This window comes from Myotis nattereri, assembly GCF_964212035.1.
Source record: "Myotis nattereri genome assembly, chromosome: 12".
Taxonomy (NCBI): Eukaryota; Metazoa; Chordata; class Mammalia; order Chiroptera; family Vespertilionidae; genus Myotis; species Myotis nattereri.
The window spans coordinates 62,400,898-62,428,261 of NC_138087.1; the positions used below are offsets into that span (position 1 = coordinate 62,400,898).

The 27,364-nt window shown below is 43.8% G+C and overlaps 2 protein-coding genes across 5 annotated transcripts in view; one reads left to right on the forward strand and one right to left on the reverse strand.

Annotated features, from left to right (window-relative positions):
* The window catches only part of LOC308527546 (U3 small nucleolar RNA-associated protein 14 homolog A-like), a 68,629-nt gene extending 42,629 nt beyond the window's left edge, over nt 1–26,000 (reverse strand). The window contains exons 1-3 of one of the 4 annotated variants that reach the window (XM_081102884.1): nt 25,936–25,999; nt 19,925–20,032; nt 16,596–16,663 (exon numbers count right to left, since the gene is read on the reverse strand). The gene's annotated coding sequence lies outside the window, so the exon portion shown is untranslated. Of the gene's footprint in view, nt 1–16,595; nt 16,664–19,924; nt 20,253–25,935 lie in introns of those variants that run through there. The other 3 variants (XM_081102883.1, XM_081102886.1, XM_081102885.1) reach the window with 3 other exon arrangements.
* Nucleotides 26,001–26,281: 281 nt separating this feature from the next.
* Nucleotides 26,282–27,364, forward strand: part of RAD23B (RAD23 homolog B, nucleotide excision repair protein) — a 44,795-nt gene continuing 43,712 nt past the window's right edge. The window contains exon 1 of the mRNA XM_081104062.1: nt 26,282–26,712. Coding sequence (XP_080960188.1) covers nt 26,647–26,712 — 66 coding nt within the window. The 5' untranslated portion in view covers nt 26,282–26,646. The remainder of the gene's footprint in view (nt 26,713–27,364) is intronic.

A 27,364-nucleotide genomic window follows, 5' to 3' on the forward strand; every position in this document is an offset into this window, starting at 1 on the left:
GCCTCTGCATCCTCTCCAGTTTCTGTTATCCTGACGGATCCGTGAAAAATGATGCCCCCCTCCTCCCAGTGTGAAAGTGGTCATGTGGCCCAGGCTGACCAATCAGTACTCTCGTCACTCTGGTCATGGTCAAAGGTTCAAAGACAGGCATGTGATATAAGCAGAGCCATGATTAGTGAAAAAGGAATAGAAAACATATTATATTTAAGGATATTTTAAGGATAAATACCCAGACCACAAAAGAGGAGAGGAAGAGAAAAGCAGAAAACAAAATAGAATATTAGTCACCAAGTGATTTTTGTAGTAAATAATAGAATATGACGTGCAATCGTGCAATTTTCCTTTGCCAGTCCATCAATGCACTTGTAAGCAGAATCTTCCCTAGGACTTTTCTGCCAGAGTAATCAGAATACCTCTTTTCCCTTGGGGTTGGCATCCAGTGCATCCCTGAACTTCCAAGTCATGTGAGCCAATAAATGTCCTATTTTGCCTGAGCTGATGTATTCAGAGTTCTGTTTTCTAACAAGAAGTTTTCACCAACATACCAGCTCACACTCACATTTGTTGTAATTCCTCTTATGAGTCTATTTATGTGAGATGCCTCGTGTGCGGGAGGATGGCCAGTTGAACACCTCCAGAGATCGATTCCCTTCACACCAGGGATCCCATGGTGAGTGTAATAGAAATAAAAAGAAATGCAGGGCGAGTGTGATTCTCACTTCAGATTCTGGGAAGTGCATTCATGGCCCCCACGGTCCATAAATATGACCCCAGAACTCTTAGGCGGGAGACATCTAAGTGATTTACAATGTGTAATAGATAAAACCACAATCCTTTTTCCTTTGTTGCATGAGAAATGAAAAGGTGATTCCTATTTACCATCCTTCACACAAGCCAGATTCTGGGCCACGTTATCAGCTGCCATTTGACCGGCCAAAACAGTGCTTTTTAAACGTTCTTTGTAATACTCATCCAATAGAGCAAACTTATCGACCTGGATGTGAGCTGGAAGCAAGGTTGTGATGAATAAACACTAGCTGCAGCAAATTAAAGCCTTTCTGAGAGCCTTTATAACTTGGGGCTTTGGGGAACAGACAAAGGACCTGAGCAGAGTCTCTAACCTGGGTTCCGTGGAGAAGGGGAAAGATGACGAGCCACAGTATAAATGCCACCGCCTGTGGAGCTGCACATTTTATCCCACTTTATCCTCACGACTGTTTTGTAAAGGAGGCATTTTTAATTCATGGATATTCACATAGAAAAATGGATATTCACAAAGGTCAAGGTTTGCCCAAGGTCGTAAACTGGTACTTGGGGGATCTAGGACTCAAGCTCAGGTCTGGCTTGTCCAAGGCCTGTGCTCTTCTCAAAAGCCCGTGTTTTATTCCACACGTGACGTGGCCATCTACAGCTGGGTTTATTAACAGGTTTGCATGTAAGGCATTCCTTCAAGAACTAGACTTCTAGGCAAGACCTCTGAAGAAATCAAATCACACCCACAATTCTTACAGTACAGTTTGGTCTTCTCTTCTAGAAGGATGCTCTTCTACAGATACTGTTCACTGCCTTGAAATACTCTCTTATCAAATCTCAGTTCAAAGGCTGTGTATGTCCCAGCAAACAAACATCTTTCTTATTCTTCGCCACTGGCTCAACAATGCATTCCTCTCGCTCACAAAAAAATCATATCCTCATCTATGGTATATCGCATGACACACCCAATCCATCTTATAGTTACTGCCTTAATTGTATGTATCCTTAACTAAAATGTTTACATAGTTGTGATGGAATCAAATTTATTAATTTTTCAGTATCCACACATTTCCCCTCTCCGAGTCTGCCAAAGAGACCCTGTTAATTAATTACCTGCCCAGCTTTCCTCCCTAGGAGACACAAGAAAATAAAAGAAGTCCTCTAATTATTTTGTGCTTGTTTGTGCCTCTATTAATCTGACTCTTCTCCGAGACGGAACCACCTGGGACCAGATGCTATAGAGCTGCACAGTGACAGCTGTGAAAAGCTAGCAGTGCACCAGGTCCAGAGGCGCACATGCCTGGTGGCTGCAGGGCGGGATGATTCCTGGAGCCACAGCGTCCCCGGTGTGTTTTCCACCGGGTTATCAGGGGGATTACATGAAACAATGTACATGGAAATTCTTTCTGAACTACAAACACTGTGCACATGTGAGCTGTTAGAACCAGGTGGTGTGCGCAGCGGAGGGTACCTTTTGCCGGGGGGTAAGCATTTCAGTTTACATAACACTTTTCATTCTGGGAACCCCAGACCCTTGTGAATAGTATCCTGAGAAATATCACTTAAACATGCACATAAATAAACAGAGTCTAGCAAATGCAGGCACCAAGTATGATGACAATGATGAAGGTCTTAAATAAGAACATCAACGTTTTGACATGTCAGCTCTCAAGGATGTTGCCACTGTAGTCACAACAACTTCTGAGGGGAAAAACAATTCTCAACATGAATGTTTCCCCTCAGTGTTGACTGTTTGGGTGAGGAGGGAGGGAGAGGGGAATGGAAGTGGGAAAATATTTTAAAATGTGAATTTTATTTCCCTAGCAGGACACCGGAAAACTAAATATAACTGCACAACTCTGTTTAAGAGTTTCTTTTTGTTTCCTGGTGGTAAAGGGAGAGAAAGTAAGCTGTCATTATCAGAATGATCAAACGCAGAGAGGAAAGAGGCAAAGGTAAGTAAACACCAATTACAGCACTGCCAGTATGTGCCGGTCGGGCTCCTTCCAAACTATAATATGAATGGACTTGAGGACTTGGGGATGGGGGTGACGGGGGTGAGGAAGAGAGAGCTGCCAGAATACAGGACGGAAAATGTAGAGAAACAGCCCCTGGTACGGTGGGAGCAGTTCAATCGGGCACAGCCCTGCACATTCCCATGCATCAGCTCCAAGTGGTGTGCTGGTACAGATCTGGCTGCGGGCTCAATGCCTTTGTTTGGGTAGCTAGGCATGAAAAAGAACCATCCGCAACCAGAGCGCAACTCAATTCCCAATTCCTCTCTGGAAACCATCCGCTGGCATCATGAAATATTCTGGGTAAAGGCTGTGCTTTGGCTGGGCAAAAGAGGAATTTCAGACCCTCCATCAGGATCGTTGTGGCTGAGGCTACGCCAGTTCTTGGAAACCGACAGAAGAGTCTGTACCTCTGGAATAGTTTGTGTTGCCCCGGCATCTCACTGTTTCTGCCAAAGACAAACAGAACCCCCTGACAATTTTTCCTCTCTCTCCTGGCAAAGGCAATGATGGCACAGCTGTTTTCTCACTATAAAAAGACAGTCACTCTTCTCTGTCACTCCAGCCTATGGCAAAAGGTCAATGCACGCCAGTGATTGAACTGCCATGAGTCCTGTGAAGAAATGCAAATCTACCAGGAGAGGCTCTAAGATTCCTAATCATTTTATCCCGTGCCAGCACGAAGCTTGAGGGTGCTGCTCACTCGATTTTGAATGAGTGCAGGACAAGGAATTTGGGTAAACGTTGCATAATCTGCTGTTTATGGGAATCTTTATGCAGGGTAACTTTAATTCCCACCTTTTTTTCTCCTCTTGGGTCAGGGAAGACGCTTTATCATTAAATAACTGCTACGCTTTTGGATTGAGTACCTAATGGGTTCGAGACACATCTGAGAAACGTAATAAAAACTGGAAGAAAGAATAAGTGGACTTCCAGTAAGCGTGAAAGACTACACACAAATGTGCCTTTCCCTTCCCAAACTCTCCAACACATTAAAAGAAAAAATAAAACTTGAATCTACAAAAACAAAGAAAAGAGAACAGGAGACGACAGCCACAGTATTTTGGAAATGGAAACCCAAGGAGAGGAAGGAAAGGGGGTATGGGAGGAGGATCAACCAGAAGCAAACCAGTTCATGCCTCAATCCCCAGGAAGTCTCAGGAATTGATGCCAGGTGCCTCTGAAAGCAGAAATAGGTTTGAAAATAGGGCAACTGATTGATTGCAAGTTTTGTAAGAAGTGAGCAATCTCCCAGGTCCCTTCACCAGTTCTTTGTGGCCAAGCAGCCACAATCCCTACCCCAGTGGAACATCAGGGGGTCCCCTGTGCTCATGCTGTGCAGATGTGTTCTGGACTCTGAAACACCAGACACAGCCACAGTGGAGTGAGTCACCACAATTAAATGGGGAGATTGAGTGAAAAAAATTACATAATAAACAGCAAGTCCGACCCAACCCCACTCCCTTCTTTATGTTGTCAGAAATATTGCCATTCAAGCTTAAAACTGCAGACAGGAGAGAGAAAACTGGTCACAAAGAATTAGGGAAAAGAATGGCACCTGCTCATCTGTAGCAATACTAGCAGCTTGACCTTGATTTGCTCTCCACATGTTCGGTTCTACAGCTTTGACTTCATACTTTAGGCTCCCACAAAATATTGGTGTTTGCCTCTGTCAGTGCCTGGTATGGTGTATCCACCCAGCCCTGGGTTCTCAACCTACAGAGAGCCTGAGGAACTGCCTTATGAAGGCCAGCGTGGATTGTTCCCTAGACCCTCTGTTCTTTGCATAGTACTCTCAATTCCCTGTTCTCCTCTTGTGATTATAATCTAAAATGCAACTGCAGCAGCCAATCCCAAATATATTTCTGACTCCTGCAATGTAGCCAAAGATTGATTTCATCACACTTTCCTTTTTTGCTGATGATGGAAGGAAAAATTGGATCATGGCTTGCTTTGATGAATAAATAAGTGGCCTGGTGACATCTGGAGTGGCAGCCTTCCAGATCTGCAATTGCCATAAAACTGCAGACACAGATACTGAACCTGGGGTGGAGACAATGGGTTCAAGGACCATAGATTTGATGTTACCTCACCACCCAAACATCGGCCTTGATTTCCCTTTCTTGGCTGCATTCAGGGGCCAAATGCCAACTCTTCACAGACTATGTAATGGAGATGAGAAGGTGATGCTCAGAAAATCCACCAGAGTCTATGGAGCCTGCAGCAGCCAGTATGCTTGACACATACTGTAATCCTGTTGTTACAAGTGTTCTTTTTTTATTTTAAATCTTTATTGTTGAAAGTATTACATATGTCCCTCACCCCAGGCCTTCCCCACCTTACTGTCTGTGTCCATGGGTTATGCATATATGCATACAAGTTCTTTGGTTGATCTCTTTCCACCCAGCCCCACCTTCCTAAGTATTCTTTTAATGTAAAAAGAAAAAAGAGAATAATCTCAGCTTTTTAGGCAGCTGACGGTGAAGATGATCACTTTTGCTTTCGGCAAACCAATGGAAGAGAAAGTCAATCCCCATGGTCTAAAAAGGAAAGTGAGAACCTCATTTTTTTAAAAAATATATTTTGATTTTTTTACAGAGAGGAAGGGAGAAGGATAGAGAGTCAGAAACATTGATGAGAGCGAAACATCGATCAGCTGCCTCCTGCACACCCCCCATCAGGGATGTGCCTGCAACCAAGGTACATGCCCTTGACTGTAATCAAACCTGGGACCTTTCAGTCCGCAGGCCGACGCTCTATCCACTGAGCCAAACCGGTTAGGGCGAGAACCTCATTTTTATACTTGAAATTTAAGAAGAATTTAAGAGAAACAATCTGTAGGAAATTGAATGGACACAACTGTATTGTGCCTCTGGTTCCTGGGTTTTGTGTTTGAACTTGGTCTCTGCCATTGAGCCTTCCACCGGTAAGGCTGGCCCCACTTAATTCATGAGAGAGAATTGGAACATTCCCAAGGTTGAAATGCAGTGTGAATCTGGAAAGATACTGTTATTAACTGAAATTTGCAATAGAGGAGAGGAGCAATCGGCAACTGAGGGAAAGAAGATGATAAGTTTTTTAGAGAGCATGGTGAATTTGAAATACCTGCAGGATATTCAGGTTGAGGTTCTTGTGAGCACTGAAAGTGTCACAAGGAAACCAGAAAACTGAGCTCAGGGGATCAATTAAGTTTACTTCAATAGATTTGGAATTCCTTTAATTAGAGCAGCGATTGTGAACTGGTGTATTGCAAGAATTTTTAAAACATACAATACCTGGCTATTCAGTCAGAGGCACAACAGTAGCCCTCCAATGTGAATCAATCAAAATTATACCTTTTCATTTTTTATCAGATAGGCAAAAAATATACTTTTTGGCGTTCTGCAGAATTTGTGATTAGTTTGTGTGCCATGAGGTTAAAAAAAAAAGTTTAAGAATCACTGGGTTAGAGGATAAACTTACAGCCATAATCTTGGATAAACTCATCAGGAGACAAGGTGAAGAGTTTGAAAAAAATTAGAAGGCCGTTTCAGTCAGGATAGAGGTAGATTATGCCGCAGAACAAACAACCCACAAATCACAGGGACTTAATATATGAAAGGTTTCTTTCTCATCCAATTTATGTCCGGAGTTGCCTGGAATTCTGTTCAGTGTTATCTCACTCTGGCACTTTGACTACTGAGCAACCACCCACCTGGAGCACTGCTGGTCTCTGTAGCAGAGAAAAGAAGGGTCTCATACTAGCAATTAAATGCACTAGCCCAGAAGTGACAGGTGTTGTTCCTGTTCATAATCCAAAGGCCAGAACTCACCATTTAGCCCTACCATCCGCAAGCACAAGGAAAGCAGGACATGTCATCCAACCATGCATCTGGACAGAGAGGAGTGTGGCCAGAAGGAGCCACATTAGTGACTATCCCAAGGACAGAATTTGTATAAACATATTATACCACAGATGCAAGAACTGAGTCAGGATGGAAAGAAGACAGAGAAATAACAATTAGACATAGGAGGAGGAGGAGGACAGCAGGAGCCATCGATGGATGACACGAATGAAGGAGAGTAAAGAAAGAAGCAAGTTATCCATGCAGAAGTTTCTAATAGAATGATGTGCCGTGCACAGTGAGGCAGAGGTATTTAACAAGATGGCAAGCTGGCTGTCACACCACAGGCATGTCCGGATGCCACTCATTTGCTTGATGAATTTCTCAGTCACTATTTCTGTCCCTCAGCCTAACCTGAACCCCACATCTAGCCTTAATTACAAGAATCTATACTAATAACAGAGGAATATACAAATTGGCTGAGACACCATCATGTAACAACCAATCAGGACGAAGGTGGGGCCGTGCGGAGAGCTCTCATCACACCTGCGCCGGGAGTCCAAAGGGCACAGAGTGGAAGGGAGAGCAGATAGGCAGTTAGGGGGATTAGGCCAGGAGGGGAGAACAGACAGGCAGTTAGGGCAATCAGGCCATGAGGGGAGAGCAGATAGGCAGTTAGGAGGATCAGGCCAGGAGGGGAGCACAGATAGGCAGTTAGGGGGATCAGGCCAGGAGGGGAGAGCAGTTAGGGGGATCAGGCCAGCAGGGGAGAGCAGTTAGGGGCATCAGGCAGGCAGGCAAGTGAGCGGTTAGGAGTCAGTGGTTCCAGATTTCGAGAGGGATCCCGGATTGGAGAGTGTGCAGGCTGGGCTGAGGGACCCCGCCCCCCTGCATGAATTTCATGCACCAGGCCTCTAGTACATATATAAGGCTGCCTTAGCCTGTTATCACTCAACATTCCTGCTCTGATTTCATTCTTTTTTTTTTAATATATTTTTTATTGATTTCAGAGAGGAAGGGAGAGGGGGAGATAGAAACCTCAATGATGAGAGAGAATCATGATTGGCTGCCTCCTGAACACCCCCCACTGGGGATGTGCCTGCAACCAAGGTACATGCCCTTGACTGGAATTGAACTTGGGACCCTTCAGTCCACAGGCCGACACTCTATCCACTGAGCCAAACCAGTTAGGGCTGATTTCATTCTTATTAAGCAAACTTCTGCTTCTGACTTGGCTTTCCTTGAAGGTCTATCTTCAGTCAGAGAATGTGTTAGTCACAGTGGAACATTTCAGACCACATGACAACTCCATGGCTCACTGGGTAAATTTAAAAACTAGTATTCTGGCCATCAGTGTGGTGAACCTGGTATACAGCAACCTCTCACTAAATGGTTCCACCCGTGATATGCAGGTAAATGTATGCTATGTAGGCAAGCATAAGGCCTATAAGCTTATGTGTAATATCTGATTTTTTCCTAAAATTTAGAAGAAAAGCTCCACCCCCTGGCAATGGGTAAGAAGACACCTGATTAGTGGTGTTGCTCTATCAATCAGGGGCAAAGCAGATGTGTAGTCCTTAGTTCATCCTGGCTTGATGGCTATGTCGGTGGCCAGAGCTGTTTCGTGCCTGAGGCACATAAAAAAAGAAAAAAGAAAAAAGAAAAGCTCCAATAAAAATAAACTCCATATTGAAAAGAGACAGAGGAAGGATTACAAATAATTCAATAGGGGGGAAAGGGTGGATAACAAGCAATTAAGAAGTAAAGGTGGATAGCAAAGGATTAAGAAGTAAAAAGAAAAGCCTCAGGAAGACTGTAATTTCAGAAAACTAACAGTTTGGTGGCCTTTTAATTTTTGCTGAATTTAAAACAGGTTTGCAATTGTTTACAGACTATGAAGTCTGCAATTTGGCAAAAATTTAAGTTAAGGTTATTGATGGTGGGATGGAAATACCAAAACTAAATACATGCATACTTGCCTCAAGCCAAGTGTATACTAGGTTTTTCTATTTCTAAAAATAAGCATGTTGGGAATTGTTAAATAAATTATAATAGGACCAGATTATATATTAGGATATTATGTATAATGTGAATTACAATATAATAAACTATAACATTATAATATGATGGAATACAATTTGATCTTCAAACACTGTTGAAGAGTTACATAGCACAGGAAAACGATGGCCTCACTACAATGTTCAGTGAGAAAACAGCAGGATTTTAAAATGTGTCTGCATTTTTACATCATGTTTGAAAAACAGAAAAGATTGGTAGGTCTCAAGATTGAGTGTTGAAGAAGTGATGTGATTAAGGCTGTTTTTATTTTAGTCTTTATGCTTTCCCGTGATTTTCAAATTTTCTATAATGAACTCAGACTTCTTTTAGATAATGTAAATTACTTGTATAGAGAAGCATGCTTCCATTAGCAACTCAGTTTTTCAATTATTTTTGTTAGTTATATTGGAATTAAAAACTCATTAAATACATTAAATGTAACATTTTTAAATGCTCAGGGTATATATGCTCCCAACTGCTTTTAAAATGAAATTGTAATTAGACAAAACAAGAGAAATGAGACTAGAAGAGCTCTCTGAGGGTAATGACAGAGGCATAAAACGCCCCATTTCAAATATTGTGAAATACTTATCATACAAATGATAATCTTGTCGACATATTTTGCAGAATGCAATACATATAAATTAAAACTTGATTTTAGAGCCTCTCATTGATTTTAATATAAACAAAAGAAATTTCCAAATTCCAAACTGATTTAAAAGTTTATTTTTACATTATATAAAAGTGAGATAAGCAAACCAAGATTGAAAATAAGATTATGAAGGAACCAGTCCACCCGCCTACAAGCATATACTATTGTCAAATAGTGGAACCATTCTTTACATACTTACAATCTATATATATAAAAGCCAAGCGACTGACAGTAGAACGACCAGAATGGCAGGTGGCTATGACAGGCACTGTGGCGGGCAATCGACCCAATCAGGGGCGGGGCTGGCCAGCCAACCACCTGTGACCCCTCCCCCTGCCAGCCCCACTCCCAACCCCCACCCCCACCACAATCACTGAAGTGTGACCGTCAATGATTCTAAGTAAATAAATGCTCTCCAGCCTTCATAGACCAGGAACCTGAATGACAAGTGATCAGGAGGAAAACTGCTTACAGTCTGGACCATCAGTCAGGTGCCCAGCACTGCCACCATCTTCCTGCATTCTCTCTCCACTGCTTACTACCAAAGAGGGCAGCCACATCACACCACGGCCTCTCTTTAGAAGAGGGTTTGTCAGCAGGGAACTAAACCGCATTACCTGTCTAGGGAGAGGCATAGAAATGGAAGCTGTAAGTGTCCCTGACACTAAGGCACCTTTGAAGCTTCAACTCATCTGAAAGCCTACAGCAAACGTGTATACACCCTGCAAAGATCTTTGTCACTAACAACTCCCCCTAGCAGGCCACGGCTCTTCCCCCTGGCCAGCCAACTGCCCACGGCTCCTCCCCCTGGCTGGCCAACTGCCCTCAGCTCCTCACCATGGCCAGCCCCACCCGCAACTGGCCCCCTCACCCTGATCAGGTGTGGGCGGCCAGACCCCATCCATGCACAAATTCGTGCACCGGGCCTCTAGTATATGTGTTAATTAACAACATGCTAAGTATAGTTCTAAAGTCCATTTGGTGATGCAGATGAAATGAAGAAAGTTTCCTCTCATCTGATGGATTCTACTTTTTCTGCCAAGCCCGAGGCAAGATCATCTGAGAGGGAAGGAACATTGGGAAGTTCAAGAATCAGGAAGGTAGAAAGGCTGAAGATAACTCTGCAGGAATAGGAGAGTTATGCTCTCCAGCCTTCATAGACCAGGAACCTGAATGACAAGTGATCAGGAGGAAAACTGCTTACAGTCTGGACCATCAGTCAGGTGCCCAGCACTGCCACCATCTTCCTGCATTCTCTCTCCACTGCTTATTACCAAAGAGGGCAGCCACATCACACCACGGCTGCCCTCTTTGGTAGTAAGCAGTGGAGAGAGAATGCAGGAAAATGCTATATTGCCATGGCTTTAAGGTTGAGATCTAGTTGTAGACTGAAATTATGTCAGTGACGCTAATTAAATGACCTCATTGAGCAAGCTGGACTCCTAAGGTGCAAAGAGAGCACAATTTTATTCTTCACCCTGAGCTGCACATCCTTGGGCTTTCTTCCAGACCAGCAGGAATGATTCTCTGATTTCTTCCTTTGCTACTTGTCGGAGAAAAGTCTGCTCTTACAGGACTCATCTGATTAGAGCAGGCCCATCCACAATACTCTCCCTTTGGCCATAATGTATCATAATCAATAGACTGATCTCTCTTCATATTCACATGATCCACCTACCCTCAAAGGGGAAGAGATTATACAAAGGCAAGGATCATTAGACGTGATCTTACAAATTTGCGTATCACATTTACTTAACAGAATAGCAGTTACGTTTCAGGCACTGCACAAAGTATAGTGGGTACAAAGATAGATTAGATGCCTTTGAGATGCTCATCCTCTAGCTCCACACTGTTCAATACAGAGCCCCTAGCCACGTATGGCTACTGAACACTCAAAATGTGGCTAATCCAAGTTGTGATGTGTTACAAGAGTAAACTGCACACTGGATTTCAAGAAATTAGTACTCCCCCCAGAAAAACTATAAAACATCTCATTAATATTTATATATGAATTGAATTATATATCGAAGTGATATTCCAGCCCTAGCCAGCTTGGCTCAGTGGATAGAGCACTGGCCTGCAGACCAAAGGGTCCCGGGTTGAATTCTGGTCAAGGGCATGTACCTGGGTTGCAAGATCCTCCCTGGCCGGGGTCCTTGTTAGAGCTCGTACAGGAGGCAACCAATTGATGTGTTTCTCTCACATCAATGTTTCTCTCTGTCTTTCTCTCTTCCACTCTCCCTAAAACTCAATAGAAAAATATTCTCTGGTGAGGATTAAAAAAAAAGTGATAGTCCACCTGTTCTTTTTCACTTTTTGAAAGTGTCTATTTAAAAAAAACTTAACGTATTCTGGGCACAGGTGGCAGGACGCTCAGTCCCCCAACAAGATAGAGGCCTCGCGTACATGCTGCTGGACCACTCGGTCCAACAGGGTGTGCACATCTCGGGCAGCCCGGGCAGCGGCCTCCAGCACCCGCTCCAGGTGGTCCTCATGCAGCCTGGCATCCATCTCAAGCAGTGTGATCTGGCCCGAGGCTGGCAGCAGGGCCAGGGCCAGCTGGGGGCCGCCAGCTGCTTCCTCTACGTGGCTCATGCTATTGGACAGTACTGGTGTAGACCAAGAGAAAGACAAGTGCTTCCCAAGTGCAGCAGGTACCATGATAAGAAAAGCCAATTGCATTTTGGGCACACACACAAGGAGTGGTCAGTTTAGCTAAGCAAAATAATGTGAATAGGAAAGGCTTCAACTGCTTGGTTTCCCATTCATAGCAGACAATGTAGAGTACACCTGCCCATGCAACAGTCCTTTTCCAATAGACAGGAATCCTTTATATAAAACGGCCAAACAATTAGTACTGACTTTTTATTTCAGAAGACATGATTCAGAGTAAGATTCTAAAACTGGGCTCTCTCTGGAGCACACCCACACCTTTCTTTCCCAGGCATGTATGGTTACCTTTTCTAAGGGTCCCCACAAGACTTACAACCAGGCGAGCAGCAGGCGGTAGCAGCTTGTCCAGGGCTAAGCCCTGTATCTGTCTCCAAGGCCCTCTTTTCTCTGACTTTTTAGGAAGCTGAAAGCAGCGCCGCCTTGGCTCACTTCTTTGGTATAACGTTTCTAGAGCTCAAAGCAAAGCACCACCTAGGCCAGGGGTGGGGAACATCCAGCCCTTGGGCCGTATAAGGCCCTTGAAATCATTTGGTCTGGCCCTGCCAAGGCATTAGGGGTGAGTTAATTAAATGTTTGACCACATAGAGCAGGCTAATTTTTAAGTTGTTAATTTTGTATGGCCTGCGAATGATGTTATAAATATCCAAATGGCTTTGACAGAAAAAAGGTTCCCCACTCCTGACCTAGGGTCTCTCCTGTTGCTCCTTCTACCCTAAGCCCTTCCTTTGTTTCACTGCCCCCAGCTTTAATAAAGTACTCTCAAAATAAAAAAATACAACAAATACAAATGACCAAATACAAGTGAACACTTTCCTCACAAACCCTTAACTGTTATCCATCCACCTAGACCCATGGTCGGCAAACCGCGGCTCGCGAGCCACATGCGGCTCTTTGGCCCCTTGAGTGTGGCTCTTCCACAAATACCAAATGTGGGCGCGCACGTACAGTGCGATTGAAACTTCGTGGCCCATGCGCAGAAGTCGGTATTTTGTGGAAGAGCCAGTATTTTGTGGAAGAGCCACACTCAAGGGGCCAAAGAGCCGCATGTGGCTCGTGAGTCACGGTTTGCCGAGCCGCAGTTTGCTAACCACTGACCTAGACCTTTCCTTTCTTTCTCTTGGACCCTGAAAGACAGAGCCAACTCTCTCTGTGCTGCTTTGTAGGGTCAAAAACTTCAAGGCTGTCATCACTGAGAGCTGCCTATCTTCAAAGGTCCTTGCCGGCAGTGTTTCTCTGGCTTTTGATCTCTCCAATAGAGGGCAGCTATTACCAGCTTAATTAGAGACTAGTTAATTACCTTCTGGGCCCTCTCAATTAGTTTAAAGAGATCTCTGGCTTCCTCAACTTATGACAAATAAGAAAAAGAATGTTGAAATGTGATCTATAAAATTTTTTCTATAATGGCCTTTTCCACTGAGACATTCCTTGTCAGTTATCTTTTTAGATTAGATCCTACTTCCCGTAATGTCTCATATGAATACAGACAGTCCTCAGGTTACCTCGGACTCAATGTAGGTTGTTTTGTGGTTACGTCGCCATCTCCCATTTATTTATAAAAAAACGTTGGGTCATTTCGATGTAGTACATATGTGTTTTATGTTTTTTATTATTTACCACAAGTAAAGGTCAGGAATTGTTATCTTTCTTTTAATTTTTTTTTTTACTGCTTCACTTCATTACTGTTGTGTATGTGCTCCATGTGAGTGCCATAGGTACTTATGTAGGTGGATTCCAACTTACGGCGAAAAGGAACTGATCTCCAACGTAACCCAAGGACCTTCTGTAATGTTTACTCATTAGACAAATACTTTTATATGCAAATAGTTAATAGTTGTTAAGCATATGCTATGTATTAGATGTTGTGCGAAGTACTTATATCATCTCATTTAATCTTTACAACTCAAAAAGGCAATAATAATAGAATACTAACAATTATGCAGTGCTTGCTATGTACCAGGTACTTTTCTAATCGCTTTGTATTTGTGAAAAAGTTAATTTAAGGATTAAATGAGATAAAACATGAGAAGTAGTAAGGATAGAGCCTAGCATTGGGAGCAGTGTTCAGTAAATGTTAACCTATATTGAATCCACACAAAGATTCTATGTTGTAAGCATTATCATTTATATCTTACAGAGAAGTAAACTGAGACTTAGAGAGCTTAAATTCCTCAACCTAACCCTAGCCCTAAGCGTTTTGGCTCAGTGGATAGAGCATGTCAGCCTTGGGACCAAAGGGTCCCGGGTTCGATTCCAGTCAATGGCATGTACCTTGGTTTCAGGCTCCTCCCCGGTTCAGGCCCTGGTCCTGGTCAGGGCTCCTGCAGGAGGCGACCAATCGATGTGTTTCTCTCACATCGATATTTCTCTCTGCCTTTCCCTCACTCTCCCACTCTCTCTAAAAATCAATGGAAAAATATCCTTAGGTGAGGATTAAAAATAAATAAATAAAACCCAGGTACATGCCCTTGACCGGAATCGAACCTGGGACCCTTGAGTCCACAGGCCGATGCTCCACCCACTGAGCCAAACCGGTCAGGGTAGAATTTCTTAATTGATAATTTTTTTTAAGACTGCAATGTCTTAAAAGAGTGGTCTCCTTGATGAAGGGTATAAGGCAGAATCCTCCAGCGTCATTGCCAAGGGGCTAACATAATTTCCTTTGTAGAATATTCCTATATGATTCATTTACTGCACAAAATAAAAGTGAATGGTGGCACACACTTGGGTGGAATATCGTTTGAAATCTCTCCAAGGAATTGTTATTACTTTAAAAACACCCCATTATAATAATTTATTGTGAAATCTTTATTCATTCATGCTTGCATCAAGGGCTGGAGTTGGAGCCCCAAAGAGCTACCTCGGGGCCACATGGCCATGAATTAATCATATTGCTCTAAAAGACATTCTAAATTTTTATTACAGACATGAATTTTCACACATATCCAAAATTAGAAAGAATAATAAAATGAATTACCATGTACCCACCACCTAGCTTCAATACTTATCAATTCATGGCTGATCTTGTTTTGTCTTTACTCTCTTCTCCTTCCCATTCATTCATTCCCACACTGAATTCTTGAGAGCTTTCAAAGGAAGTCATGGAATCCTACCCTGTGGTGATAACAATTACTCACATTCTCTCATGGAGATTAGACTTCCTTGTAACTTTATAGTCTGAGCACAGCCATCAAAGAAGGAATGAACACATTTTCCAAGGCATTCTATCTACATGTTGAGGGTTTTTCATCAATCATATAAAAGAAGGTGGCATTTTCAGTTCAAACTAAAGTGACTCATCCAGCCAGGGGTGAATTATCCTATATAATAAAACCCTAATACACAAATATACTGAACTGCAAAACGTCCAGATGCTATGATGCGTCAATGCAGGAGCTGCCCCCTGGTGGTCAATGCGCTCCCACAGGGGAGCGCTGCTCAGCCAGAAACAGAGCTCACAGCAGGAGCCTCTCCCATCTCCTCAGCAGCACTAAGGACCCCTCAGGGGATGTCCGACTGCCAGCTTAGGCCCGAGAGGGCACAGGCCGGGCTGAAGGACTCCCCATCCCCCATAGCCTCTAGCTGAGGACATATAACACCTTCCAGTTTAACCTGCTCCTTAACTGTAAACAGCTGCCACATCTTGCCATACACCTCTCTCTAATCCTCTGTGATGAGATAAACTGTTTACTAAATCCTGAACCTTCCTGGTATAGTAAGAAATGATTTCAATATTTTTACAGGAATCCTCAGTTTTGGGGGAACTTAAATTTAAGTCACATTCAAAAGCAAGTTCCTACCTTTACTTTAGAAATACCATTGGAAAAGCATTGGTGGAAAGAGATAGAGGAGTCTTTCAACCAGCAACTCTGCAACTATCAATTTTTCTTAAATAAATAACAAGCAAATCTCCAGAGATATATGTATGTGGATACTTATTGCAATAGGTTGAATATCAGGAAAATACTGGAAACAATTATAGAGAATCAACAATAGAGAATTGTGCAAATGAACTGAGGAACATCCACTCAATGGAATATTATGAAGCCTTGAAAAATGATGAAGCAATGTTTGTGATATATTAAGTAAAACAAAGTTATCTTTAATAAATTGTAAAAAAATAAAAAAATGGCAGAAAAACCTATAGCTTGAAAGTTAAGAGACATATTAACTAATTGCAGTGTATTGTACTGTCTGAGCCACACACACCCACACCCAAAAGAAATCTGAGGAAATTTAAACAATGAATGATACCAGAAATTTTTAAAATTATTTTTAAATGTATTATTTTTTCTATATTGAGAGACGAAACACAATGCTGTCAGAATTGTAAGACTATAGATGAAAAAAGATTAACAAAGTCTGAGGATTCATTATATTTTACTCTACTTCTGCATATGTTTAAAATTATGGACTGTAAAAATCTTTTGAAGTTATAAAACAGTATGTATATGGTGATCCTATTCATTAGTTTATTTTAGATATCTTTTTTCTTATTCTTCTGTATGAAACATACGGGTTTTTTTTTAACATAAACACGTGGACCAAAAGGGACCACATGCTAACCTGACTAACTTTGATCTTTCCTGAGCCTATTGTCTTTTCTCATCAAAGATAACATACCTGTGGAAGGTCAGGGTAACTTGTAACTCCCCTTTTTCTGGACCCCTCAGGGCACAACAAATGGCGCCCTGGCAGAGAACACAGGGCAGAGAACCTCATTGTTATTGTTATCTGTGAATTGTTTTGTTTTTTTTTATTATTTATTTATTTATTTATTTATATCTGTTAACTGTCAACTATCCTACACCCACCTATGCTTTTACTTTGTTAGGGCAGATGGATTTACCTTAGGGGAAAAGTAAGTCACCAAGACATTATATTATTAAACTCTTTAAGAGGAATTTTAGCCTTAAGTGGGCCTGCCAGAAAATGACTGTAAGCATATAAAATGAAATTAGGAGCCCTAACCAGTTTGGCTCAGTGGATAGAGCGTCAGCCTGGGGACTGAAGGGTCCCCTGTTCGATTCCGGTGGTCAAGGGCATGTACATTGGTTGCGGTCACATCCCCAGTTGGGGGTGTGCAGGAGGCAGCTGATCGATGTTTCTCTCTCATCGATGTTTCTAACTCTCTATCATTCTCCCTTCCTCTCTGTAAAAAAATCAATAAAATATATTTTTTTAAAAAATAAAAAATGAAATTAGGATAAAGTACTTAAAATATCAGAATCTCTGTTGATGATGGGTGTGTTGTGCTATATAATCTGCTCCTGTTTAAAAACTCATCCATAATTCCTACGTGCAGGAAAGAGAAAAGTTTGGAAATTGGATTTTTGTAATTCTGCTTATGTCCTCCAAGCTCCAAATTATTTAACTGACTAAAAAATCCTGCTTTGCTTCTAGTGTTGGTCTCCCTTTGTAGGCCCTTTCAACTACAGGCCTGAGCCCCATTTCCAGTAAACTTCTGTCCCACCCTTGCTCCTGAGCCCAAGTTCATCCTTTGTCTAGAATGAGTTCTCGCCCCACCAGAAGAGGTGTCCAGAATGGATCCTGCCGCCCTTTCCATAGCCAGATGGGTATGGGGAGCAGGAGGCTTCTCCCCTAATCACTTCTCCAATAGTCCTCAGGACTTCTATTTTGGTTTCCGGATTGGTCAACACCCAGAAAGAAGCCCTGAGTCTCAGCCTTCTGCCTCCAGATGTGGCCCTTATCTATAATCATCTAGTAACCACAAGCCTGGCTCCCTACATCTGGGACCACACTGACCCCTGGTGGATGCTGTTCTTCCTGCCTGGAGATCCTTGTAGCCTGCCCACCCCTCACTTCACAAGTGTCACCAAAATATCTCTGTAGGTGGGGATTGAACTGTTATTTGCCACTCCTGTGAAAAACATAACTAGGACTGTGGAATATCCCTCAGCGGTGTGCCAACTGATATATTTTCAGGCTTTTTACAGGTTGGACTGTTAAACACAGCCATTATTCAAAGTTAAATGACATAAACTTACAATTGATTTATATTAAAAGATCTTAAGTACACAAACTCATCACTTCTTAATAATCTTGCTACATTTTACTATTGTCTATGCCCGTGAGTTATTTTCATCTATTGTTATCTGGATGGTGGAAATTACTCCACTTTTCAATCATGGTTGAATTGCAACCCATACGCTGGCTATAGATATGAATTCAGCAAAACTCAGTGAAAGCACTGTCAGAATCAGTTGGCTATATGAAATTTAAAAGAAAAAGTATCGTATATTTTATTATCCTTTACATATTGTGTGCTACACATCCTTTATCATCAGTAAAATGTATAAATTGATACCATTTTTTTCCAGAGAGCTAATTGTTAAACATCTTGCAGCACACTACAGTATCCTTTCTTTCTTCTTTTTTAAAATATACTTTTATTGATTTCAGAGTGGAAGGGAGAGGGAGAGATAGAAATATCAATGACGAGAATCATTGATTGGCTGCCTCTTGCAGGCCCTACCCTGGCAATCGAGCCTGTAATACAGGCATGTGGCGTGAACCCTGACCTCCTGGTTCATAGGTCGATACTCAACCACTGAGCCACGGCGGCTGGGCTACAGTTTCCCTCCTTTCCACTCCATCCCCAGTTCTGTGGTCTCATTAAACTCTCCTGATTTTGGCCACCTCCCATTATTGACTTTGGGACAGTTGGAGGTTGGAAGCTCATACCCAACCCTCTCTTGATTTATCTTATCCAGGTGGAAGGACACCCATTAGCATAACACACCTGGCTTTTTCTGCTCCCTTGCACATTCCTCCCCCAGGCAGGTGAACTGACTTATCTGGTTGGTGAGTTTAGGAGAAAGAAGTCATGCATGGCCTAATTCAGCAGTTCTCAACCTGTGAGTTGCGACCCCTTTGGCGGTCAAACAACCCTTTCACAGGGGTCGCCTAAGACCATCCCGCATATCAGATATTTACATTACGATTCATAATAGTAGCAAAATTACAGTCATGAAGTAGCAACGAAACTAATTTTATGGTTGGGTCACAACATGAGGAACTGTATTAAAGGGTCGCAGCATTAGGAAGGTTGAGAACCACTGGCCTAACTCCTGCCTCTGTTCCTTTTCTTAGGAGCTACCCACCGGGAGCATCTTTCCCCACATGGGAAGACTGCCCTGTTCTGGTGTTGCCTGAGGTTACTAAGTAAGTTGGTCAAATTTTGGAGTTCATGTTAAGAACTCCACTTGCTCCAAGATAGAAGCTACACTCTATGAAGTAGCATTATTAATATAAGGGCCATATATTGGCTTCCGTCTGCTGACTCCTTTGTCTGATTTCTCAGTTAGTTCAAATGGAGAAAAGGGGTGCTATTTATTGGGCCCCTTAGAAATTCCAAAAGGATCCTCTGTCATCAGCCTTTGTTCTTGAGGTCCCAGAATGCCTTGTGGCTGTGCCTCTATGTATTGGTATGCACAAGCCTTTTCTAAGTTAAGAAAACTTTAATGGCAAATTTATTTGCTTAGAATTCCTCTTATTACCAATATGTGTGATAATAATAATGCTTACACAATTCAGCTTCTCTCATGTGCTTCTCTAACATCTCTCGGACATTATACAAACATAGAACTTGAAAAACACGCATTATTGACCCAGAGTGTTTTAGTAACTTCCCCAAGGCCACAAAGTGACCAAGCCAGGTGTCTGATTCCAAGGCCCTTGCTCTTTGTTACACTTCATCTCCTCCCCCTTTCTTTCTCTTTCCTCCCACCCCACCCCCCCCAGTCTTCCCTTCTCTCCTCTCTCTCCTCTTTCCAGTCCTGCCATGACCTTCCCACATTTCCACATTTTCTAGCCCTTTGACACATCAGAAAATAAAGACAGTATTTGTGACCTCAGAGATTGCAGTGTGTGTGTGTGTGTGTGTGTGTGTGTGTGTGTAGGTATATATATAAAATTCTACAAAATCTTACCCCAACAGTTGGGCTCTCAAGAAACTTGGCAGCAGGCAGAAGGAAAATTGTGGCTCCTCAGTAGTATGCGCCTCAGATTTCTCACAAGGAATGTTCAGCACCAAGGTCCTGGGGGAAGAGGTCACAAAGGAACTAGTGTGCATCGAGAGGCTACAGGACTTCATCAAGCTGGGGTCTGTCTAGGTTTGAGCTGGGGGCTGGGCTCTATGTGCAAAATGCAGCCTTTCCTCAAATGGAATGTTTGCTGTTACCTCTGGATCAAGGTTTCTTTTGCTGGTGTCAACAGTTGTGTAATACATTCAGGAAATGAGCAAACAGTTTAGAGATTACTTGGGGAATGATTGAGGAGGGAATGAAAGAAAAAATATATAATTAATATATTGTTTATATATTATATATTTAATATACTTATATATGATTAATATCTACAGTAATATATTTATATATCATATGTAATGAATTCTCAATGGGGTAATATTGCCCCCAAAGGTGTGAAAATTGGTTCTTGGGAGAGAGCGTGAAAAAATATCACTCTTTTTACATATAAAGCACAGGTAGTACCTACATACATATAGTACCTAAACAAATACACAGTATGTGTGTGGTATTACAATTTCATGGAGGGAATATTAAGGAAAAAATATCTAAAAAGGTTCCTCAGGGGAGCAGTAATTTTTTTAAATGACTGAAAAACACTGATGTATAGAAGGAGCTTAGTGGAGTATGTGACACATAATAGGGTTTCAATATCCAATGACATTTATAGTTGCTATTACAAATGGTTAGTTGTTATTACTGCCCTATAAACTAAAGAGAGAACCATGCCATGCCATCTGGTTAGGGTAGAGAAGGGTGTACTGTGGCATGTTCCCAGATGAAGTTAGCTTATGGTGGATCCTGTAGGAGATACAAGTCAGAACTGCCCACAGTTTTAAAAAATAAGCAGATTCTTGCACATGGCTGGGATGACCTCTGGGATGCCCAGAGACACTTGTGCCTGGCGTATTAAAATCCAAAGAACACGTAAAGCATAGATGTGTGTGGGTAGTGCACAGGCTACCACAGTGTCCACTTTAATCCTCTGGGGAAGGACATGCTCCCAAATTTACTTTCCTCCCCGCTGAGAAGTCCACCACCAAGTTTCCTGCACATGCCTGTGTTTCTCCTTAAAGAGGATCTGGCTTCTAGAAGGCACTCAGTAAATGAGTTAATATGGAGTAGAAGCAACTTCTCATGAAGCTGCATGTGCTCTGCTGGTTGAAAGAAAAATAATCCAATGATTACTTTAAAAATCTAAGTTTGGCCCTGGCTGGGTGGCTCAGTTGGTTGGAGCATCATCCGTACACCAAAAGGTTGCGGGTTCAGTTCCTGGTCACGGCACATACCTAGGTCCGGGCGTATACGGGAGACAACTGATCGATGTTTCTCTCACATTGATGTTTCTCTCTCTCTCTCTCTCTCTCTCTCTCTCTCTCTCTCTCTTTCTCTCTCTAAAATATCAGTAAAAGCACATCCTTGGGTCAGGATTGAAAACATAATAATAAAGTCTAAGTCTGTGTTACTTTCAGCATACAAAGTGGTTTCATATATAGTATCTTATTAAATCATCATCATAACCCTGTAGAGTCAGTATGACATCCCCACATAAAGGATAAAGAAGCTGAGGTTTGGCAAGTCACTTAGTTATTGTTCTCTCTACCTACCTAGTAAGAAGTAGCAGAGCAAGCCTCCTTCCTATTATACTACACCCATACTACTCTTTTCCCACAGAGGAGGAAGGCACATGAAATGGGAAGGCTACGGAGGAAAAGTTACATGCTGGGACATGCGGACTCCCCTTGTGAGGGATATGGTAATGTCTGAGAACTGACACAATCAATGCATGCAAGAAGGGGTGTTATTTTCATGGAGTATGAATCTAGCCTATGGCAGAGACCTCTGTGGAAGGTCAAAGCTATCAACTGCCAAGTTACAGGGAAGTGAAAACTGACCAAAACAGAAAACGGAGTATGGAAGTATCCTGAGATACTGTGAAATCTGGGGTATAAAAGACTTCGAAAACTAAAGAAATAAAGGACTTATTTATTTAAAACGCACAAATGTTGAGAATAAAATATGAAATGAAATATGAACTATTAGATACACATTGGTGTAATTTTTTATTTCAGGGCCATAGCTTCAAATGTAGGAATGACAGATATCTGACTAAGAATGAAGAGCATTTTTCAAAGACTGAAAAGAATGTTTAGTCAGAGACCAACTCCTCTGGCCAAAAGGGCTGTAAATGGAAAACAGATGGGAAGGAGAAAAAAACACCTAGACAAAATTGAAATGGGTTTCCATGGAGGACATTCAAGAAGGCTGGGAAGAATTTCAACAGGAGGGAGATGCTGGGTAATTTAATGAGAAAACAATTGGAAAGGACATCAGGAAACAAACATACACAGCAGATATCCAGATATCATGCTCAGAACATGAGCAACAGAGTAACCTTGGGATTACAGCACAGGGTGACAAACAAGACCTCAGAGATACCACTGCGGGTTGGCGTGATGGAATGGATCCATGGGAACATACTGATAGAAGGGTGTGCTGTGCGCAAAAGACCTGTTGGGAGGAGATGGAGCAGCACTGTAGGCTGTGATAACAATAGAGTCAGAGGAATTCCTGAACACTTGGATGAAGATGAAAGGAGAGAGGAGCAGAAGTAATGTTGTTAGGGAAGCAGAGCTGAGCCACTTGGAGGAAAGCCACACAATTGGCAGAACACACACAATGGAGATACCATTCTGGGTACTTCATTCAGATAAAAGCAGATTCTTTTACTTGCCTTCCTAACCATTTCATGTCCTATAAGGTAGAGGAAGGTATAAAAATAACTGTACTCTGATTCCAACCAATGGGAAAAAGTAATTTGTTGGAGTGAAAGGGATGAGCATCTTTCAAGGGAGGGCAAGGTTGAGAAGGATAAAATGTATACAGAGGACTTTAGGAAGCTAGATTTCAAAATATTTTAAGAAAATATAGGCATAATTCCAGAGGTTTCCAAAAGGAGACAGTACCAGAAAGTGCTCAGAAACATGACTATGGGCAATTCCAATGAAAAGAAAAGAGGTGAGGAGATACTTAAAGAAGTTAGCACGATGGCATACAGCACTTTAAGCGAGGGTATAGGATGAACATTCAAAAAGATGGAGGTAAATGACAACTCTATGGTAGTGACATAGAACCATAAATAGTAGCAGTAATGTTAATATCCTGGAAGAATCAAAGCATGTAAAAATGTAAGGACCAGAAAAAGTGTTATGGGACCAAGGGAATTACAATAAATGATAAGAAGGATGTACTATTTCTCAAATGATATCACATTCCTTTAGGCTCTGACAAGGACTGCAATTGTGGGGCTGAAACGCGAAAGTAGGTAAGACTATGTTGAAATCTACAATTTGAAAAGATGTTACCGATTCCTTTTGAAGTCTAAACTGGGATCCAAACTTTGTGGTCCAGTCTGTGAACCAATTAGCACACATTTGGCTATCTTCAAACTTTCTATTTTAAACACTTTGGGTCCTGGGGCTCTTCTTAGTTAATATATAAAAGCTCTGCAAAATAGAGGCAAGCATGTATTGCAAAACCACAAATAATAAGCATGGGTCCACGAAAAAGGAGCCCTCTCTTTCCATTCAATAGATATTTGGGTTGTTTCTACCTTTTGACTAAGGTGAGTTATGCTAATATGAACATGGGTGTGCAAATATCTGTTTGAATCTGCTTTGAATCCTTTTGGATATAAAACCATAGTGGAATTCCTGGATCAAATGGTATTTTCATGCTTAATATTTTTTGAAGAACAGTCATGATGGCTGCACCGTTTACATTCCTACCAGCACTGCACAAGGGTTGCAATTTCTCTGCATCCTAGTAACCTCTTGAGGGCAAAGATTCAGAGATTCATCGACACAGGTAGGACCTGGAATATAATCGCTTCCCAATAAATATGGAGAATAAATTATAATACACCAATTAACAAATAAACATGCTATCAACAAAAAGTCAGCTATGATTTTTAGTACAAAAGGCAAGCCTGGTATGCTTGAAATAAATGCATTAAAATCAGCTTTAGCTAGAAATGAAAAACCTGCTGAATGAGAAAAAGAATGAATTGGGGGAAAAACAGAACAAGAAAAATAATCACAAAACTATTTGAACACATTGAACTTTAGCAAAAGATATATTTCACAATTTATATTGCTAACTATTTTTCTACTCTTGCAAAACTAATGAGAAAATCAGGTCAAATGAGAAAAGGGAATGTTGGGTTGTGTAAAGGATACTGTTTAAACATAGAACTTGTGAATGTCAGGCCTTTGCCCCACTGGCTGGTTGACTGCACCATAAAACCAACTTTTCAAATCATAATAGCTAAGTAGAGAAAAATACTTTTAGGGTTATCTAAGTGGTATGTATGACAGTTTAAATTCTAGATATTAAGAACCACCTGTGTGGCTAAATGACTTTTGAAAAGGTTGTAAAAAATTGTAAACTCACCAGCAAACTATGAGAACATCATTCCCATACACTCCATGAGGACAGAAGTTCCTGCACTCAGGACACTTCCAAACCTTGCCCTATGTATTTCATCTGGCTGTTCAGCTGTATCTTGTATCATATCCTTTATTATATTAGATTAGATTATAGAGGCCCGGTGCATGAATTCATGCACAGGTGGTGGTGGGGGGTGTCCAGCTGGCCTGCTCCCTATGGGGTGGAGGGGCCAATCGGGGGTGGGGCCAATTGGGGGGAGGGGGTGAGGGTGGCAGGCGGGCCCTGCCCCCTGGTCGGCCTCCCAGTCGAATTCCTGGCCAAGGGGACAATTTGCATATTAGCCTTTTATTATATAGGAGGATAAACTGGTAAATGTGTTTCCCCAAGTTCTAGCAAATGATCAAACTCAAGAAGTTGTAGGAACTCTAGTTTATAGCCAGTCAGCTGAAGTACTGGTAACAAGCTGGCATTTGCAACTGGCATCTGAAGTGAGGGCAGTCTTGTGGGACTGAGCCCTCAGCTTGTGGGATCGGATGCTATCTCAAAGGTAGAGAGTGTCAGAATTTAGTTGAACTGTAGGGCATCTGGTTGATGTCTGTAGATAATGGAAGAATGCTCAGTGTAGGGAGGGAAATCCCACACATTTGGTGACTGGAAGTATTTAGAGTAATAACTGAGTAGTGAGTATAATAGGAGATACAACAGAGGTTCTCCTATCCCACTGATGAGGAACCGGAAGCCCATTCACCCATTCCACCAACATTTGTGTGTCTATGTGCCAGGCGCGTTTCTATATCCTTTAACAAAACAAGATCCTTGTCTTCCTGCGGTTTCAGTCTGGGGTTTAGAAAAGGGAGGTGAGGGGGGCAAAGGGGGGATATGGATACATATATAATACCTTAATCAATAAAAAAAAAGGGAGGTGAAAAACATACGATGATACATGCTACAGGGGGAAAAAAACTGAGCAGGTTCATGGAGCTAGGCAAGTTGCGGCTTTAGGTCGGGTAGCTAAGGTAGATCTCACCGAGAAGGTGACACGTGAGCAGAGATTCAAAGGAGGCGAGAGAGCGAGCCACCCAGGTGTCTGGGGAGAGAGGGCTCGGGGCGGGAACAGCGGGTGCAAAGGCAGCCGGAAGCAGGTGCTGAACATCCACCATCACCACCATCCAGAGCTAGCGGGAGAGAGACGTGGTGAGAGGCAGGAGCTCAGGGCCGAGTTTTAACAACTTTTTTACTCTGGGTGAGATGAGGAACCACTGGACAGTTCTGCCCAAAGGAGTGAAAGAGCTTGACCTCCCGTTACCGGCCCTTTTCTTTAGGGTCCACACAGGCTGTCTGGCGCTGGTCTGTGCTCTCAAGATTAAAGCACCAGTCACCCCCACAAGGGCTCAGCCACACAGCAAGCGCCGGGCTCATTTCCGTGGTAACCACGATCCTTTCACTTAAGCCCGGCCCCGACCTACCGCCCTCTAGTTCCCCAGCTGCAGAGATTGGAATCCACCGAGTCGGGTCTCCACGTTGCGCTCCCGGTTACGCCGACGGGTTGCGCAATTCGAGCCGCCGGGCGGAGCCTGGACGTAGGCGGAGCGGCGGCGAGCAGGAGAACGCCCAGGTTGCAGACGCTACGAGGCAGCCCTAAAGCCCACGACACACAGGCACTGCGCATGCGTACGCCGCGGGCGTCCCGCAGCCGCATTCGCCCCGCCCCAATTCCGGGGCGGAGTTCTTAGCTGCGCCTGCGCACAGCTTCGCCGCAACCTACGCCTGCGCGCTGCGCTAGCCCGGCCCCATCCCCCAGGTTTTTCGGGTGGGGGAGGGGGCACCACTCGGCGAGTCACGATGATGGCGGCCACCAGCCTGTGGTGAGCTAGCGGATTCTCTGCTTGTCTCGAAGCGCTTCTCGAGATTCCTGCACACTCAGGGGCTGGTGCTGAGTACGCTAGGCGGCCCGATCTCGCGGGAAAGGCCGCAGTCGCGGAGGCAGCCGCGCGGCCCGAGGCCACGGCGGGGGGAGAGGCCGCCCCGCTGGGCGAATGTGACAAATCCCCACCCCCACCGTCTTCCTTCCGAGCGCACGAGGAGCGCGGGCGACCCCAGGGCCACGCCAGGCCACAGTCCCCGCCCAGCGGCCAGCACCTGGAGCAGGCCCGGCAGCGGAGCTGCGCGGCGGCACCATGCAGGTCACCCTGAAGACTCTCCAGCAGCAGACCTTTAAGATCGACATCGACCCCGAGGAGACGGTGCGAGCGGAGGGGAGCGCGGGGCCGGGGCGGGCGCGCTGGGGCCGCGGGGAGCACGAGGGGTGCGCCGGGCCTGGGCGGGGGGCGGCGCGGCAGGGCGTGGGGTCCCCGCCTCAGCTCCGAGCCGGGCTCGGCGGCGCGCCCGAGCGGGGACAACTCCCGGTGCACCGGGAAAGCTCGGTGTGCGTGGGCCCCGGGCCCCGGGCCCCGGGCCCCAGGCGCTGGATGAGGCCCGAGGGCTCCAGGCGCTGGCTGGGCCCGGGGTCCCAGCGTCCCGGCCCTGGTGGCGTGCGGCCGCCCCGACCCCTCGGAGTCGGCCTCGGGCTTTGTGGCAGGAGTAAGAGGAAGCCGTGGCCGGGCGCCGAGGGCCTGGTGGCCAATGGCGTGGAGCACGCGCGCGCGGGGTGCAGGAGGCCTTGGCCTAGGAGTCCTTAGTGGAGATTGGGTGGGTGGGTGGGTGGGGCCACGGCTTCCGTGGCGGTGTCGCCGGGCCCCCCCGGTGTGGGTGCTGGGGGTTGGGGGGGAGGCAGATGTAGGCGTCGCCACTGCCACTGCGTGGACCTGGTTAGGCAGCTCTTGGGAGATGGTCACCGGAGATAATGAGCTTTTTAAAAAAGGGGTGTCAGGTTCCGTCTGCCTCAGGGTGAAGGTG